Source organism: Athalia rosae, chromosome 2 (genome assembly GCF_917208135.1).
Source record: "Athalia rosae chromosome 2, iyAthRosa1.1, whole genome shotgun sequence".
Taxonomy (NCBI): Eukaryota; Metazoa; Arthropoda; class Insecta; order Hymenoptera; family Athaliidae; genus Athalia; species Athalia rosae.
This window is the reverse complement of record NC_064027.1, coordinates 10,199,651-10,219,041: the sequence shown is the minus strand read 5'-3', so window position 1 is coordinate 10,219,041 and position 19,391 is coordinate 10,199,651. Positions and strand designations below refer to the sequence as shown.

General features: G+C 38.5%; 2 protein-coding genes and 1 long non-coding RNA gene across 5 annotated transcripts; 1 reads left to right on the top strand and 2 right to left on the bottom strand.

Moving 5' to 3' along the window:
- Window positions 1-822: 822 nt before the first annotated feature.
- Window positions 823-19,149, bottom strand: LOC105683715 (GPI transamidase component PIG-S). 2 transcript variants are annotated; one of them, XM_012396502.3, is made up of 10 exons: window positions 18,991-19,149; window positions 18,736-18,842; window positions 5,510-5,743; window positions 3,167-3,364; window positions 2,621-2,839; window positions 2,365-2,553; window positions 2,127-2,265; window positions 1,881-2,028; window positions 1,382-1,728; window positions 823-1,308 (listed from the first exon to the last, which is right to left on the bottom strand). In XM_012396502.3, coding segments are annotated over exons 1-10 (1,743 nt in total). In that variant the 5' UTR covers window positions 18,993-19,149; the 3' UTR covers window positions 823-1,148. The 2 variants fall into 2 exon arrangements, with proteins under 2 accessions (XP_012251925.2, XP_048506657.1); XM_048650700.1 differs by lacking the exon at window positions 3,167-3,364.
- LOC105683723 (protein I'm not dead yet) lies at window positions 9,898-17,221 on the top strand. 2 transcript variants are annotated; one of them, XM_012396522.3, is made up of 10 exons: window positions 9,898-10,076; window positions 13,789-13,882; window positions 13,991-14,108; window positions 14,236-14,501; window positions 14,703-14,817; window positions 14,906-14,970; window positions 15,078-15,203; window positions 15,282-15,611; window positions 15,718-16,096; window positions 16,268-17,221. In XM_012396522.3, the coding sequence occupies exons 2-10, from the start codon at window positions 13,812-13,814 to the stop codon at window positions 16,520-16,522; spliced, it is 1,725 nt and encodes a 574-aa protein (XP_012251945.2). In that variant the 5' UTR covers window positions 9,898-10,076; window positions 13,789-13,811; the 3' UTR covers window positions 16,523-17,221. The 2 variants fall into 2 exon arrangements, with proteins under 2 accessions (XP_012251945.2, XP_012251937.2); XM_012396514.2 differs by lacking the exon at window positions 9,898-10,076 and adding an exon at window positions 11,167-11,401.
- Window positions 10,065-10,950, bottom strand: LOC125499976. Its single transcript, XR_007277138.1, has 2 exons — window positions 10,351-10,950; window positions 10,065-10,270 (listed from the first exon to the last, which is right to left on the bottom strand). It is a non-coding gene; the product is annotated as an uncharacterized LOC125499976 (long non-coding RNA).
- Window positions 19,150-19,391: the final 242 nt, after the last annotated feature.

Below are 19,391 nucleotides of genomic sequence, written 5' to 3'. Positions count from 1 at the left end.
TAAAAAAAAAAAAAAACAAGTAGAATAGTTGATCGTAGCTAGTATCCGTTACTTTGTATGTAGCAGTAAAGGATGCTTTCCTCTAGATAAATAATATTATATCCAAATATTTGTAATGCCATTTAAATAATTTGCGTGCAATTTTAAATGTTTTATATCCCGGTATTTTAATAGTCAACGAAGATATGAAAAGCAGAACGCCTAAAATGTATTATGATTCTATAACGGCAGCTTCATTTGCACCAGTCTGTATAGCGTCAAACGATTCAATAAATTAATCTTGAAACTGAACAATCGCATGTATAAATCATTGTCAAGTAATGCTCATTTGTGGTTCGTCCTTTTCCGTATTTTTGTTTCATACGATTCACGATCACTGGTCATGAATTCGTTTTGACCTATAGGTATGTGAAGCAAACTGTTAACGATATGAAAGTATAAACTATCTTCCCTAATGAAAAATATGGTATAAGTCGATACAGCATTTTTCTGACACAAGATACTTATTCTTGCTTTTATACATAATTTTGTTCAGAAATTAACAATTTCACGAATGTTCGGAATAACGACCACTTCTGGGTTGTACGTTCAATATCTCTATGGTTGTACATAGATGGTGTGTACGATTGCACCGTGGCACCGTGTTTAAAATGTCATACAGGAATTGATATATTCTTACAGATTCGGATAAAAATCGTATTCAAAAGTCGTATTGATTAACTGGTGGTCTGTAACAACTTATCATTTCCTATGTGATGTTTGAAAAGGGAAGTTAATTGGGAATCGTAATATTACTAGTTGAAAATAATGGATAATACATGATTTATATTTCTAACGTGCAACGAAGTTTAATGTATTCTTACATCAGCAGGTATTACAACAGATGATGAGTAAACAAGAATATGAAAAAAAATTTCTGTGAGATAATCGAACGGTACAATAATTTGATAAAACAATCACAAACGATGTGACATAGGGATGATACTTCAATGATATCGATTGCACACATTATTACAAGTAAAAATCAAGTTCGCACATAGTTATGTTTATAATTAGAAGTAAGCGTGTTTCAAAGTATGATGTATCATGACGGTTTCAATTAATTTAAACATTGAATTAATGTCTGTTGACATAAACTGTGATACAAACTAGTCAGTCTTTGGTTTTTCAATCTCTTCAGTATTTTTATCACAGTCGACCTTGTTTTCTTTGCTCTCTTTCTTCGAAAAGATATGCTTCCATATGTTCGTCAGGGATAGCAATACAGGGATCATTACTGGCAAAAACAGTGGAATGTATACCGCGTACCTAGAATTTCAACGCAATCGTTAAATTTGAATCTTAAAGATCATAGAAAATCGTCATTGGACAGTGTACTCACTTTTGGTCATCCGGGAAATACAATAAAGCTAACAGAGATGGATCCGTAAATGCAGTTTCAGCGGTAACAAATGCTTCTTTGCTCAAAGCAAATCCGTCCAGTAATTCTCCGCGATTTAACTTCTTTGCAGAATCTTCTACTAATTCAAGAGCACCATTTATTCTATCACCAACTGTGTCTGTGATCACTATATTACTAATTTCTTCTAATAATTGAGCTAAAGATTGCAATGTTAGTTTTGCTGAAGTGAGCTGCTCTACCGCTTTGATTCTAAGTAAAGCGTCCAATTCCCATTGGCGTGGTTTCGAATTATCGAGTTGTACAATCGATGTTCCAGAAATCGGAGCCTTAGGAAAAATTATTTTCATGTAGTCACAGAATTTAAAGATTGGCGAATGGTCATTTAACTTGATTTATAATCAGCATTGTAGTCGTTTACACTCTCATACAAAGTCAATAATTTGATTTATCAAATTCTAGATCAAATTCATCGGCTCACCAAATCCGGGATTCCTAACAGTAGTCTGAGATGAAAAATAAAAAAGCCCATGATGCCGGCAGCGTCTGGGATAAATGTAACTTTTCCTTGATCTTCCATCTCTTTACAAGTTTCTACGGGAGGATTGGCTATCACGACACCACCCCACCTGGGCGTAACAAATTTTTTAATTCAACTTGTTCACATAACCGAGTCTTCGGAGGTCTGATAAATTTGAGACTCAGAAGAAGGTTGACAATGTTTTACCTCGGAGAAAGAAATGCTTCAATGTTGCTCGCTGGTCTTGACCGATGCCCGGTACGCGTGTAAATATGCAACGGTGCTTGGTCACACGGTGGTGTATACATCACTAAGTTGATGCATGGATTGAGACTAATTTGTGACGCTGAAATTACGATGCATTTCAATTGCAGCGATCTAATGTCCTTTTCAAAATTTGCTATCATACGGGAGACATGCCTTGAGTTTCGCTATCCGTACTCACCTAACTTTTTCTCTAACGGAGTTATAATTTGTTGTAACACATCTTCCGGTAGCGCATAATGCCTACCAAGAATTGTACTGTCCGGAATCTGTTTTGGTGTCATTTCTAGAGGCATGAGGTAAAGCCATTGTGATTTGAGTGAGAAATTCGCCACCACTGATACCTCATCTAGGAATGGTTTGACGTATTCTAAAAAAAAAAAAAAATCGGATAGGACTGTGAACAAGCAATTGTCAGATTATATTGATAATCGTACCGTCTATAACGGTGGGAAAATTCCAATTGACACTCAGTTTTTCTGGATAAGGATTGACCAATGTGAGCAGAACATCGTAAGCCGGATTGGCAGGAAATCTTCTTCTATTCTCCTTATCCAAACTAAATTGCGTCGGTTCTGCCAGTGCATTTCGGGTAAGAGCAAGAGATTTATCTAACAAGACCCAATCTGATAGCACTTGCGTCAATTTTGGCCCACCTGTATATTACCGATAGATTAGTGTAATTGAATAAGCTGTTATACTGGTCATTCGTAAGCCAAGCGACGTTTTACATTCACATGGATAGTAATATGCCATAAACATCCAAGGTGCCGATAAGAAATACGATTCGATCACATGAATTTTGGGAATTTTGATCCCGAGTAGGATAATAATCTTATCTAGAGGGTGATATAAACCGTAAATTCATCTGCCCGTGATCTTAATTAATTACTGACTGAAAAATTGCTCTCTAAGAGCTAAGCATCCAAATATTTGATAATAATATCAAAAACTTTATTCCTCACGTATACGGTGATACTCACTAGTTTCAGAAGAAAAAAATATCGTTCGCTGCGTTCCTACAAGAACGTCTTCGGTAAGATTCGGTGTCTCCAAGAGGAGCAATTCACCAACTTGTAAGCTGAAAGTATCTGCGACCTTTTCAAGTTCATGTGGAGTGAACGCTGATGATACTAAATTTCTTGAAATAACCTCAGGCAAGATCTGAAGATTGTAGAGTTCTATGAATGATAAATAAAAGAATTTTAGTCATTCAGAAGTTTCAAGGGATGTAAATAATTGAATTTTCGATCTTTGAACAACCGGTTCAAAGTAGGTAAACCAATCGGCTGTGATGCTGTGAACCGTGAACTTGATGAATAATCGCTTCGTCGCATTCAGGTTCAAAAAGAACTAACTGCGATTCGTACGTTCAGATTCCACCATCGAATGAAAGCGTATTATCATACTATGTTATGATATACTTATCATCATCGTGTTCTACTGCACCAATACGCGTTTTCGTATAATCTGCAGTTATTCCAAATATAAAAAACGAAAACATTCTATTATCATTCAAATTTAATGAACGAATAAGCCTTATCGCGTATCTGAGCAATTCGCGTGGTCAAAATCTATTTATTGCTTACTGGGAATTAAAAATTCAGATAAAAGCAAGAGTCGTAGTCTTCGAATGGTTGTACAGAATCAAGCTAATTATTTTGATAAGAGAATTATGAGCAGAGCTACAACAAATTAATGAAACTGCTGTTTTGCACCCTTCCTGTCAATCCACCGTCTTCTCCACGCTATAACGGTTGAAACTGCGTAGCTACACATGAATGATCATGAAATTAATACTGGAATGGGTGCTTTCAGCGAGATCGAATGCATTTCGATAATTGGCCAATAATACAGGCACTTGACGTCGCAATTGTTTAGGTCGGCGGGTTCTCTGACGTAAAATATGAATCTCCATCTGGGACTGAGCAATAGTTTCGTTGCGGAGTTGGTTCAAGCACGAGATGAATATTTTTATACGCTAAAATTGGACTAATCGGAAGGAATAGAGACGCTCATTTTGAGCCGCGCATATGTATAAATATCCAGAAAACATTCGACACGTCTCAAGTGACGATAATAATATTGATGCGTAAACAAAGAATGCGAGATATTTTTACAGCATTTGGATGAGTGCAGCTTGGAGTAATAAAAACCTGAACATATTACGTACAGCTGTAATTGACGTTGCCAATCAAGTCTCGTTTGTATATTTACGACAAGGACGTATGTCTATGATCAATGTTTTCTAGAAACAATCGATTACTTATTCAAGCAAGGGGATCGACGACATATTTCGTAATCTTCGTATTATATGTGTTAAAATCTCGTGGTGTTGTCGCTATAAAATTTGCGTCAGCAGTTCAATAGAGACTTACAATGGGATGATTTCGGGACTGACTAAAATTTCGTTAAGTGGTAGTATTGCGACAATAACCTTCTATAGTTTATAAACACTAATCGCGAGTCATATGCCGTTGAGGGAGGACTTAAAAAACTATGTCAAGGTTTCTTCAAGAAAAACATGATTGGCAACATTGCTAATCGAGCGTATAATATAAAAACGTACAAAAGCGCATTGTTTGACGGTCCGTATGCGAATCGTTTCATTTCTCGCAATTAAGTCTGAATAGGGGGCACGATGACGGATCTTTTCAAGATTGGTGGTGGTATAAGATATGTTTTACTTACAATTGAAAGCCGACGATACTTATCATCCCTGACAATTATCGCTAAACACCTCAATTTTATAGGACCTCAATATCACAAAATGTTTCGCAGTTCAGTATGTAGCAAGCGCCTCATTAATAACTTATCGATGAAAGATCTCATTTTTTCAATTCATCGCACAGCTATCATATATTTCGAAATAATAGCGGATATGATAACGTAAAGTTACAACGTTTATCCGGGGTTCTGCATCTTTATTTATTCATTTACTTTTCTGTTTTGACCAATCAAACAACCGATTATAGATGTGATCTGAAACCGCATAGTTTAAAGACTTCCAAATTGACAAGATTGAGCGTATTTATCAGATGCGATATTATACGCAGCATTAGTGACAGGCCTGATTACTGATAATATGTATTTGACAGGTGAAGCGTGTGTACAATCATAAATATTGAACCGAACGGTGTCGGAGTTCTTGAATTGAATTAAATTCAATGTTTTGTCTGTTTCTTCCCTGTTTCGATTCTCTCTGCATCGGCTGAGAGATTGTTTTCATTCGGTTATCGCTCCATGAAGTACGATAATGGTCTCTTGAGTTTTCACCGCAGTATGGAAACCACCATATCGTTCGATTATAAAATTTTGATACTCACCAGCGGCCGATTTGAGCCCATCTCTGATCTCATCAGCCAATAAATTCGCACGGTCTTGAGTAAAGGCAGCTACAAAAATCTTAGTGCTAATCTTAATCTCCAGGTCACTCAATCGAGCTATTCCATCGTAAGGTAGGGCCACTCTAGGAACAGCAGTCGTGTGCCACCATAGGGGAACGCCAACCCCCAGTAAGAGAATAGCGAAGGAAATGCTGGCGTAGATTCTGTACGACGCTGAAAAAATTACCATACAATTCTAGTTTATAGATTATCGTGCGAGATTACCTTGAAGTGATACGCATACACATAGGTAATTACGAAAGAAATATCTCTACTCGAATGATTCCTCGCAAGTTTACTGGGACGAGTATATTTGTTTTTTTCTTCATATATTTATTTACAGGCTGCGATTACTGAGGTGGTACTGCCCGATTATGATCGAGTCGTGAATACTTCCGTCGGTTATGCAACGAGTTGCTTCGGATCGAAACATCTCTGTTACTACAAAATAGGACTGACGCAAAAAGCCATTAGATCCATATGCCACCAACGTGGTATCAAAAATTAATCTCCTCCAGGACTATCGCACGATAGGTATATGCTCGTACGTAAACACGTTCTACGTTCTACGGTAGTCGTCATTGCGGTGGATTATGCGGTAATGAGTTGACCTGTCAATAAAACGTCGCGATGAAAATCCATAGCTTTCACGTACGATAATGGATGCCTTTTTCGATTGGAATGCTTTGGAGAAGAACAATATCTTTAATCTGACTATACCGGTAGCGTGTCTCGTTCAATCCTTTGTTATTCCACCGTCAATAGGTACTCTGATCCCTGCCCACAATTTATCATGGGATCAATAATTGAAATGTATAACGTCATTAATTTGATCGATACAATAATATGATGCATATCAGACCATAATCTTCACTTAAAATTTTATGGTCAGTGAAAAGAAATGGTCGTAAAGCGATATGGGCAAAGATTTAATCTGATACCAAAACCGACTACAATTGAGTAAATTTTTTTTGTAACCAAGCGAAAACGTTAATCAGTAATTAAGCAGGCAATCGAGCAACGGTTTACTCTAAAACGTCCGCTTTTGAGTCTGGGGATTATGACATGTGACAAAATTGCGATCAAAGTCCGAATTCGGACACCGCCAAATGTAACACGAATATAGTGCGTGAGTTTTCTCAGTTGTAACAATTATCCGAATTATAGTTCTGAAAATCGTTTGGTACTCATCCGATCAATTATCCCGGTGGCTCCAGCTGTGGTTTCATAATGCCAAATCATTATTGTTGTTAGACGATTGGTGTCTGTTTGCACGTTAGTACTCACGCAAATACAACTCTTAATTAAGCATGCGATGATTACATTAGTTGTGAGTGCTCGACAACGTGCATTGTCATACGTTGTACACGATTTTTAATGAATGCAATGCGGTAATTCGAGCATGTATCGGACGCTACGATATTTTGAAGCGTATACCTACATTCCGCAATTCACGACACGAGGCAGAACTGTATGTTCATACGAGGCGAAGCAAGAATTGTTTACCAATAATATAGGTTCAGATACCCTGCTAACCGTTTATCAAGAATACGTCGTGTATATCACTGGTGGTACTTTACTTAATTGTCAGTGGTAAGAAGAATTGTTTCGAGTGACCGTAGTAATATCTTAATGAGTTTTGTCGATGCACATTTTCTTAGCAATACTATCGCACGATACAGCGGTTTACCTGTAACGTGTTATTCAGGATTTTTGAGGAAAAGTACGGTGCTGGGTACCGCTTTTTCATGGTGCTGAATGTGGTGTAAAATTTTTCCACAGCAAAATGAGAGTGGAAAAAATGTGATGAAAATAGTGAAGTTTCTACAGTGTTCTCACGTTCGTATTACAAAACTGTCGATAAGGTTTTGTATAGAAAATTTTTGCGGTATAATTATGCGCTACGGTGTATAATCGGTAATTAACGGCGTGTGCGATCCAAGTACTTGTGGTTCGCGTTGTATACCCGATACAGCTACGCATGGAATAGGTTTATGGCGATTCGGCAGATAAATTATTATAGTTACAGTTTATCTTGACTGAGTTTGTCGATACTTTTACGATAAGCATGCACCGTTATCTGGAAACTCATGATGTAATATACGCTCAATATGCTACTCAACGTGGATTAGGTAAACCTGGGACTTGCTTCGTCGATCCCCCCACCGTCACCTTTGATCCAGTTACGAAAATTAACATCGAATATAATATGATAAGCAAATCGTGCTACTCCTAACCCACGAAATTCAATTTAAATCACACCAGATTATAGAGAAATTGTGGTACTCGATGCGGTCGTTTGCATAGTTATCACGAAGCAATATCTTTTCTAACCACTCGTCGCGACTAAAGTTCCTTCTCGTTTCCTGCACCGGAATGTCACGTTGCATTTCAACGTCGGCCTATTTTCCATCGTCAAATCGCGTGAATCATTCGCCGGTTCCCTCTTGATCAAAATTATGTGTAATTTATTTCATCGAAGTGCACATTGATCGCTGATTTCGGTTCAGCGGAATAGCACGCGGAATTGCCGGTAAACCTATTGAGAAAATTAACACGAACTAATTGTAGGTGGAAAACCAGTCTTTGCAATATTTCACTATCCTGTTGAAGTTGAAGTTATGATAAATCCAGTTTACGAAACCATATTCTAAAGTACCTACGTCTAGTTGGTGGGCGTCTTCTCCAAAGTGTTGCAAGTGTTTATTACCCAGCAAAGACATTATCAACAAATTTTAACGATATCTTACGCGCCGTGCAATCGTGTAGGTAATACATAAGAAGTATAAAGCTGCATCTGAAGCACATGGGAATGCAGCGGTCAGGTTTAACTTGTGACTACAAGAAACTGTTGGTGATTGATGTGCCCAACAGGATGGAAAATGAGACGTATCGTTGTCTGAGATTTCCGATCGCAGACGGTCGCGTCATTATTGATTGTGTCACGTTGTTGCTAATTTTGTAATTGCAAGTATGAGCCGATGAATACTTGAATCGCCTCTCGCTCAGCTTCTCGAGTTTTCTGATTGTGAGAGACGTGCAGATATACGAGGAATCTAGAGTTTCGCCATAATGAACCGCTCGGCCATTGAGGCTGCATTTTATTACATCCGCGAGCGAGAAATTGGGGACTGAAAAGGTCGGATTTTTACTCTCTTTGGTTCAACCAAAGTAGGCATGTGCGTATAGCCTTTCATTTGACCCTTTTTTGCCCCGAATAAAAGCAGGACACGCGGCGTTTCGGAGAATCATCAACCGCATCTGTACGTAAATACGAGAGCGGTGATCATGAATTGATCAATTATTAATTTGGGCACGACCAAAAAGCACTACATATGGGGGGTAACATCTTCCTCCATCAGCGTGGTCATGACTTGCATTTAAATTTCAAAGCGCAACATTATCACTTTGTCTTAGGAGACAACAACTTGTGGAAGGAATATTAACCGCTCGGTTAATCTGTCACTAAAAGAGTCAACTGAACGCATCATTCGCGGTGCACCCATCGCCGGTTAAACTGGACGAAAGATGAGCTCAGATAACGGACTGCTCGAGAATTCAGTAGTGGGGTTTGAGGTCAAAGGTCATATCATCCCATAGAGTGTGTTATGTATCTATGCATGCATATTCCCGGAGAAAACGAGTATATATATACATACAAACGGTCGAGTAAATAATATTCCAACGATAATGTGTTATGGGCAAGCATTTTTCACTCGCCGTGCGGATATCATATTTATAAAAAGAAACATACAACACGTATCAATTAGTTGATTTGAACCGCGCGATGAAGCCGACATGTGCGCTTCCTTTTGTTTTCTGATTCCCGAAGGAAATCACGTTTCGTTTCTCGCCACGAAAATATCCACCAATTTCACCGAATGGCGAAGTGCGAAATAGATAGGAATGTGTATATGAAGTTTGAACTGTAACCTCCGGAGTAACCTTGTGAACGGCGGAACTATAGTTGAGAAATAAAAAGCAAAGTTGGTCACTCGAGTCATTACGAGGCCGTTCTTTCGCGCATATCGTCAATAAAGTATAACGATCAACTTGGCACGCGTCTGTTGATAATAATAGAAACAACAGTCCGGTTATTGCATGTGCAACTGTTTTTGGACCAAGCATCTGCCTCTTTTTTCATTCGGTAAATTTTATGTCGAAGCTAGAGGGCTCGACTTACAAGATTCTATAGCACACAAGTCACGTGTGATCTGGCTACGACCGATTGGGGCAACAGTTTTTATTATTATATCCCGATACACTGGTACGAAGTACTTGCAGTCTCATTTGTGACGGTACCGGCTTAACAGTCGGATTAATGGAAAAACATTTTATTTGTGTCTCAGAACGGTGGGAAGTTTCCATTTTTTTTACTCAAAACGTTGCGGTGGAATATGCACGCGTCATTCGTAACCGGCGAGGCTTACCGATGCATCGGCCGCTGAAGTGCAAAGAGCTATACGGAACGCGGAAGTGCAGGATACGAGATGGATTTCATCTAAAGGTTCTATTTAGTTTCTTTTGAGATCGTACAATCATAGCGTGGAATAATAGAAACATTAAATTGGACGATGTGTATGAGTGAGATTGCCACGTATGTCATCTGGTCTGCCTGTATGTGTCCTTTCTGTGCGTCTTATTTATAATTGGCAAATTAGAGCAAACTCGGAATTGCCTCGTCTTTTTACGTGGAACAACCTGCACAATCGAGGAGTGTATGTATTTAAATGTCTATTAAAATCGACCGTAGAGTGTCCCGCGTATTCAATTTTACTCACATAATTATGCGTATTAGGTATGTCAAAAGTGTGATGTCCGTACACACACGGTCCAGGATATCCTCTATTAGTGGTGGTTTCGAGTACATGGGGGTAAACGGAACCTAATGATCTATTAGACACAATTGTTCTCCGACATTCGCGTTGTCTCTAAAAATGAGTTTAGTGACTAGAGAAGTCCGTAGACACTGCAATACAGGATTTTCTGATCCGCGTGGTATACGTGCAATACTGGGTACCACTGTTTATTGAAATATAAATTTTACAGTAACCGATACGTTTCGTTCAAAATTCAATTCTCGTGGTGACATCTTTTCTTTCATATCATCACAAGTGATGGTTAAATGGCTTTCATGCTTTCGTGTCAAGAGACTTCGTGTCTCACTTCTGACCGTTTTCTCTGGTTCATGAATGAAAATATCAGAAATCAATTCCATAAGCAGTGTGCGAATAACTCTTTACTATTCAATAGTTATCTGGGTATAACTGCGGATCAGACCGTTTGAAGACCTGGTGTAGCCATACGAATTTGAAGTTTTTTTACAAGTACATGGTGAACGAAAATATTTTGATCTCATTGTTATTGAAATAATAGGATGTTCACTAGCCCCTCAAATTTTTCTGTTACACATTTTTGAGCGCCGTTGAAGGTGTGCCGCACACGAACACCTGTCGGACGATGTTCGTGTTCTACGAATCCAGAGGTTGTGAACGAGTTTCTCGTGCGCTATGCGTCTCGTGTACACGATAAGGGCGGGGGATTTTATTGGGCACGACCTTAAGTAGGTGTATACATATATCAGAACGTTTAACAGAGGTGGTTCGACATCAACGGAGCGGCAAGTCAGTTGCTGTTCGCTGCTCTCGTCAGTGACAACGTCCTCCGTTGTCGGCTGATGTGCCCCATACATCTTCGGTACGATTAGAGTTTAGCTGGTCTTCTTCGTTGTATTATCAATTAGTACTAGTCGACCATAATCTCCTGAGGCGCATCGAACCCTCGAGCTACATAGGTCAAAGATCACGGAATTTCTATTTTCCTATTTTCAAGGTAAAGTGAATGTTGATATTTGTATCGCGTCTACCGTGTCACATGACACGTCCTAATAATTAGATATTGTCGTATAGTTGTATTAATTTCAATTATTTAGACTTTCAGCTTTCGAATCGTTTGAATTTTTTCCATTTCTTTCCTTAGTCGCGAGTTGTAATTATATAACAATAAATTTCTCCACTATCTCTGGTGTTCTTCAATCAGCGTATCAACCAATTACTATTTAACCCCTGAAGACGAGATGGTGATGCAACCTCTAATTTATACTGCCAAGCCGAAGAGTGGTAGGTTTATTATACACCAAACATCCAATTTGATCTTTTGCCTCGTGATGCAGGGCATCATCATAATCCACGCGATAGTGTACAAATCGGATTATCTATACTCGGAGAGCTTCCAGTTAGTGTTCTTGATGATGTGAACTCAATTCGTCGACTATTAACCTGGACCGCTTTACTGTGAGAATTTTGTCAACCGGTTGCCCAGCGTATCCTGAATCGGGATTCTCCGTCTGCGCGAATGTTTTGTGTTTTGAGTACCCCACGAGTAAAAAAATACTGCACAAGAAACGCTAAGAATAATATTTCGAGCGCAAGTGGACATTGGCTGACGACAATTGATGACAAAGTAATAATCGTTCCAACTCGAATTCAATTTTGTTTGAAGCGAGCTCTGAAGTGATCAAGAGAAAGTTTCTGTGATAAGCCCGAACACGATTTTGGAACTTATCGAAATTGGGGAAAATATACTTTGAAACACAAGCGGCTTACACATCTAACAACACGTTTATATAGAGCGGTGGCATTACCAGCAACCCACAATATGCGGTGGTATTGGCTGGAAGGAAAGAAAAAAAACACAACAGGTGGAACGAGAAAACAGAGCTCTAGGTTTTTAGGACTTGGGCACCTGCGAAGAAGGCACCCCAATTATCCAGCTAACCGCCATGCTGCGCCAACCTGCTGTAGTCGTCTACCTTGAACCTTTCAGAATCTTGCTGATTCTGTTTTTTCGTCTCGTCATCGGATACAATGTTCTAATTTCCAAAATGCCATCGCATTTTATTTATCGTGCAGTTATTTAACTTCTGTCAACGTCCAGCTTTGAAAGGCTATCCGAAGTGAGCATATTGAAAGGTTCTACTTTAACTTAATCAATGTGATTGTTTATATACAACAATAGATATTTGCAATTCAATTAGACTATGTTCATCCTACTTATTGTTGAAGGTACCAATTTATGTCGAAATGCAGGTTCACTGGTCTGGAGTTTTTTTTTTTTCATTTTCGGTTTTGGGAGGTAATTAGGGGTCGCCTGCGTTAACATATTTATGACTCTTTTAGGCACGTGTCAAAGCAAAAGCTACTTCGCAATCCGATTGCACGGATCACGGTCACCCAGTGATAACTGCATAAAGTGGAAGTAAATTTTGTCTAAAATGTTGAGAGTGTCGGACTCATCTGGGACTGAAAATTTTGATACATATATCGATATCAAGTGCTAAGAATCAAGAAGGCGTAAACCACAAGAACCTCCGGATGTTGTGAAAATTGGTCGTATCCCACACGAAAGTGAGAAAAGCAAATAATTACGAAAATCTCATCATTGCAATATGACACGGTACCAGGAAATATTTTTTTTAAGACTTCGATAGTAATTTGGTATTATGCTTTTACGCTGCTCTGGCAAAAAGTTGATCAAAAGACAAACCCGGTGTATCGTCGATGATGCTTAATCACGGATGAGCAAATGAACGCGTGTCACAATTCGAGGTTTACGACTCATTGTGAAGTAATTAACTGGTAGCTTATACTCATTTAGTTGTATATCACGTCTTTACAACCGCGCTATTGAAGATTCAGATAAATTGCCGACCGATAATTAAAAAACTCTACCAGTAGTCGAAATTGTCAGCTCCTTTATTGCCCCCGTCATACTTAATAGCTTCTCAGAAGTACTTTAGGTGGTTGCTAAGAAAGTCTGCTTTTCCCGACGATCATCATAAATTCGCTGACCGGATATTAGCACAAATCGTAAGAAATGGTCTTTGAAAATTATAACATTCGTATTGTCCATGGATTTGTCGGAAAAATGCAGGCAACGATAAATTCTTTCACCGTTTCCAATTCGCACCTTTGACGAAACAATTATCGCGGGATTGTAACTCACAGACTTTTATAGTGAAAGACCGACGGTCTTTGTGTATATACGTGACATAGCATTTCGAATTTGTCATCAGAATTTCAAAACAGCAGGGTTCATGTCCAACGGAAGACGTTCAACTTTGTAGCTCTTGTTTTATTTATAGCTCGGTAATGGCCATCATATCGGAGTCGTAGTTTTTATTTTAGCTGCAATAGGAATTCATGTAATTTTTGTTTCAGAATAAATAGAACCCTACGCCATCATGAGTACAAAGCAGTTTGACATCGTTCCATCGGATAACATGCTCGAGAAAGATTCCAGCTACACGAGAGGGTTGGTTGGAAGAATCAGTTTGAATGAAAGAATGTGGCTAAGCCAATATCTTCTTTCTCCTGTCACATTTTTATGCACAAACAGATAATTAAAGTCTGCTATTTTCAGACAAAATGCCAGCTTTGGACGGCTCCTACTCCGGTTCCTAGCGATATACTGGCGTTCCATTGTCGTTGTAGGAGCACCCCTAGTTTTTCTACCCATACCCATTATTTATACCACAACCGTAAGTTACAGTTGCACATCAACAATTTTGCACGTAAAACAAGATAAAGTCGAAATTTATTAGTTCGGGAACATGATATTCAGATTTATTGCCATTATTTCTGAAATATTTTCAATTTTTCATGCAGACATTCAGATGTTTTTACATTGTTATAATAATGGCGATCTTTTGGGTGACGGAAGCTTTGCCGCTGCCCATGACCTCCTTCATGCCAGTTTTTTTTTTCCCGTTGATGGGAATTCTGAGTACGACCGACACTACAACTTGTTATCTAAATGACACAACTATGATGTTCCTCGGAAGTCTTATTATAGCTGTGGCGATCGAACATTCAGGACTACACATGCGAATCGCATTATTAATCATCAAAACAGTCGGATGTGGTCACAGGAGGTGATTTTGTTTTCATTTTTCGAAATTAATATTATAGACCGATGCTATTCTGGTTCATGGGTGTGTGCCTGATTACATCATGTTTGTTATCAGAACTTGTGTAATTAGCGGACATCATAAATTCACGTATTCCGATCATAATTGATTCTATATTGCCCTTCTCAAAAAGTATTCAACATCTCCGTACAATTATTCCTCAAGGTTGAGCGCCGGTATTTTCTTCGTCACAATGTTCATATCGATGTGGGTTTCCAATACTGCAGCTACCGCTATGATGATTCCAATCATCCAAACAGTGCTCATGGAATTGGAAAACGTAAGCAAATTTGTGCTCGGTACATGATATTTCATTGCATATAAACTAGTAATCGCTATACTATTCGAATCGACTACTTATTTTACAGCAAGGACTGGGTCCTATGTTTATAGAAGAAAGGGACAATGTCGAATCGAACGAAGATGGTACACCGTGAGTAATTCTTTAATACCAGAGTATCTCTTCGTAAATAAACTGCCTGATAACCAGTGAGTTCTTAACTATTGATATTTGTTAATTTTCTTTTCTTTTCCATTCAGTGCTAAGAGGCCCACCAATACTACGATGAATTACTTTTTGATTGCATCCTATGCATCTAGTATCGGTGGCACTGGAACAATGGTAGGCAGTGGAACTAATTTAACGTTCAAAGGAATTTTCGAAACGTGAGTGTGTTTAAAAATATGCATTTGTATTAGAAGTTTTGTATGTGTCACACTACTAAGTTATTTTGTTGTTCACAGTCGTTTCCCAGGGAGTGGTGGACTCAATTTCTCCGATTGGATGTATTATGCCATTCCACAAATGCTTGTCTGTGCCGTGCTCACTTGGCTGTGGCTGCAAATCATGTACATGGGGCTGTTTAGACCAAATAGCAAAGATGCGCAGGCAATAAACATAGGCAAAGAGGGTGAAAAAATTGCGGAAAACGTCATTAACCAGAAATATAAAGAATTGGGGCCAATTACATGGCACGAATCTGCTGTCGCAGGGTTATTTGGTATTGTCATTCTTATGTGGTTCTTCAGAAAACCTGGATTCATGACAGGCTGGCCCCAACTTATCACGGATTTGTAAGGACAAACCCGTTAGATTTATACTTATTTCTGTTAATACCCACTGATCCGGCATTATGTATATCACTCGTATGCTATATGCGTATATAAATTTGATCCTCAGGGGCTACAAAGATTCCAGCTCAGCAATTTTCGTGGCACTCATGATGTTCATACTCCCAGCTAAGTTGGACTTCCTCAAAGCCTTCAGTAAAGACCCTAGGAAACGTCCGACGAAACCAAGCCAAGGATTGATAACCTGGCAGTTGATTCAGACGAAAATGCACTGGGGTCTCATGTTTGTTCTTGGGGGTGGCTTCGCGTTGTCCTCCGGCAGTACATCTTCTGGATTATCCACAGTTTTAGGAAATTCATTAACGGGTTTGCAGAATCTCCATTCCATAGCCATTTTGTTCATAGTGTGTCTGTTGGCTGAGTCGGTTACGGAATTGACAGCTAATGTGGCTGTTGCCAATGTGATATTACCAGTACTTGCAGAATTAGTGAGTAAACGAGATCTTTATAAATTTATACTTATATGTAATTCCAATAGAATTGACGTCAATGCCTCATTTCCGAATACTTTAGCAGCCTTTGCAAATCATGACCGTGAAAATTAATCGAAAGAAACGGCCATACACGGAAAACTGAATACTTTGCTTTTTTTATCACAGGCTGTATCGATCAAAGTGCACCCGTTATATTTGATGATGCCGGCTGGACTGTGTTGTTCATTTTCATTTCATCTACCAGCTGGGACACCACCAAATGCAATTATAACTGCAGCAGGACACATAAAAACCAAAGATTTGATCATAGCTGGTATCGGACCAAGTATTATCACACTGGTTGTGTTGACCGTCGCATTCCCAACTTGGGGAAACTTTATATATCACGTTAATGAGTTCCCATCTTGGGCCAACCGATAGCGACCAAAGGAAACTAACAGTAAATAAAAATTGTATATGCCTACACAGACAACGTGTGCTTGAGGAGAATATGGATTTCTCTAACCGTCCCAATATCTCGGGAAGTTTTAATACCTGACAACTTGTTGGACCAACTTGTAAATAGATTTCTGAAATAGCACACAGCGAAGAGAATAGCTGAGTACATTCAGTACTAAAAACCAAATATCTGACTATAAAGTACACGTATTATAAAAAATCTGACTTAATAATTAAGGAATGTGAAGCGGCCATAGAGAGATATGTTCGAAAGGCTCGATAATTCATAAACAAGATAGATTTTATAATTTCAAACAAGGTTGTGATGATGTTATGTTGTGATTATTTGTCTGGTTGTTGACATATCAACAAAGTATAATGTAGGTAGAATGTTTCAACGAGATAGTAAAGCAATGAAAATTAGAAACACTTTGCCTTCTTATATTTTGTGATAAATAGGCGATACATGTTTTCCTCTGATGTAATCTAATGAATGACTTTATCTGAACCAAGTTTATTTGAAAAGTATTGAAGCGGTTTCCCAACATTCAATAAAATTCATACTCTACAAAGTTTTGTTCGTGAAACCGCTAGAATGAAATTTATCAATCACTATTATTTGATAATCATTTCATAGGAAAAATGTAAAAGTGATGAATAAATCAACTACCAACATGAAAATGACTATATGGTAATAGTATTCTTGCTATCAAGAAATAAAATCTAGGCGATGTAAGACTGTATTATGTGAGTTTGTACCAATGCTGCTATCCCGAAACTTCACAGTCCAGTATTGTATTTTGGTTAAAGAAGCAGTTAATTATGGAATCAGGTTGAGAATATCGGCTCACTGACTGATCAGTCTTTCACTCATTAGCTTTCTTATATTAATTGGATTGTTTCGCCAAGATTAAGACTGTAAATCACTTTCCAGGTGATGCAAATGATCGAGCATCTTTCACGTCTCATGTGCCGGAACCGCCCCTTCACAGAAGTGCGTTCTCAATGATGAGAGGATTTAGTGATAATTAGTTGCCAATTGTTACCAAAATCAAATTTTGTTGCTTCAGCCGTTTAGACAAAATCGAAAGCGGTGCTTAGTTGAGTTGAAATTGGCACCGCCACTCGATAGGATGGTTGAAACGGATTTATTCTGGTGCGGAAATTTAGTGCCGATTCTTTAACAATTCTTCCGAATTCTGTTGCTCTAGCCATTTGGACGGAATCGAGATCGATGCTAAGTTTCAATTATGTAAGCGCATTTATTACTGCAAAGATACGGGTTCCGGACTTTGTGGTGTATAAAATACGCATTCCTGAATTTATGGCATCGATAACACGCATTTCTGGATTCGTGGTATCGAAAATAGGCATTTCTTGATTTGTAGCATCGAGAACACGACTTCCCGAATTTGTGTCATCAAGAATATGCATTTCTAAATTGGTGGCATCGAGTATTCGGAGAGAAAACGACTTCCGGAATTCGTAGCATCAAGAATACGGATGCCTCGAATTAAAGAATGCGTACTCTCGATGCGAAAAGTTCAGAAATGCGTATTCTTGATGGCACAAATTAACCTGTAGACGGCCGGGAATTTTGTTTTTGACACAAGCCTAGTTTGGTGAGGAATACTCGATGCCACGAATTAAGCTATGTCGTTGTCTCCGAATACTCGATGCTACGAATTCCGGAACGCGTATCATTGCAGCAATAAATTTCTTCAGTATCTCCTCGATTTTTTTTTTCGATCATCACCGGTTGGAGAGACAGGATTGAAATTCAAGGGACAAACAACAACAAATTAGCACTAAATTTCCGCTCCAGTGTAACTATCCTACTATTGACTATCCTATCGAGTGGCGGTGCCAGTTCCAACTAAACCTAGCATTCCAAACGTTTGGAGCAACAAAATTCGGATTTTAGTAACAATCAGCAACTAAGTAGCGCTGAATCATCGCATCAATGCGAACGCAATTTCGTGTAGTAGCGGTTTCAGCTTATGGAACGTGCATCTTTATCTTTTATTGTCCGTAAAGATTAGCAACAAAATAATATGAAAGAAAGTAATGCCCATCATCCTTGATATCCGCCCAGAAAGTAACCGCGTGGATCATTAGATACATTGATGTAAAAATACTAGTGATTATGTTTGAAAGCACATGACAGAAATATGAAGAATAAAGTTATATCTTACCATCTGATGGAGAATCATATCCCACAGACTCAGAGCTATTAGACATGATGTTTCCGTTGTTTTTAATTCTGTGTATCCGTAAGTAAGAGTGGCAGTGTATGGGTTGCCTGAAAATCAAAGAAATATATTTTTTTTCGGTTGCTTGAAATATGTCAAAAGTAATTATTAATCTATGAACAATGGAATTGAATGATGACTGCTTTTGAGGGATAACAAGAAACTACGCAAAACAGAGTGAATCAGTAATTTTCTCACATTCATGTGCAACTGATGAGCAGAAGAATCCAAACGCACAATAAACACCACTATAATAGAGATGTGTCAAATGCAACTAATATAGGTTAGGTCTAATGTTATTCCCACAGATAAAACCTGACAAATTTGGTAACCGTGAAGAATATTTCGGTTGGCATGCATGACGTGTTAGAACTTTAGTTCATCAACTGTTGAAACCACTGATGGTAAAGACTTCTTTGTTTCTGCCAACAGCAAGGTACATTCAAATCGTACCCAGTCGGTAATTTACCGCATTCAATACTCCATCAACAATCTTTAGGAAATCTTTGATTTTATTTTGGATCCAACCCCAGGTTGCGTACCATGAATAATGTGAACTGGTTTTCAACTAAGCGTAGTTTGGATACATACATGTAGAT

Coding starts and splice junctions, on each gene's coding strand:
- LOC105683723 (XM_012396522.3), top strand. CDS start 13,812: ATGAGTACAAAGCAGTTTGACATCGTTCCATCGGATAACATGCTCGAG. Junction 13,883..13,990: donor GATTCCAGCTACACGAGAGG/GTTGGTTGGAAG, acceptor TGCTATTTTCAG/ACAAAATGCCAGCTTTGGAC. Junction 14,109..14,235: donor CCATTATTTATACCACAACC/GTAAGTTACAGT, acceptor TTTTTCATGCAG/ACATTCAGATGTTTTTACAT.
- LOC105683715 (XM_012396502.3), bottom strand. Junction 2,266..2,364: donor TCCGTTAGAGAAAAAGTTAG/GTGAGTACGGAT, acceptor TCGTAATTTCAG/CGTCACAAATTAGTCTCAAT. Junction 1,309..1,381: donor TATTTCCCGGATGACCAAAA/GTGAGTACACTG, acceptor TTGAAATTCTAG/GTACGCGGTATACATTCCAC.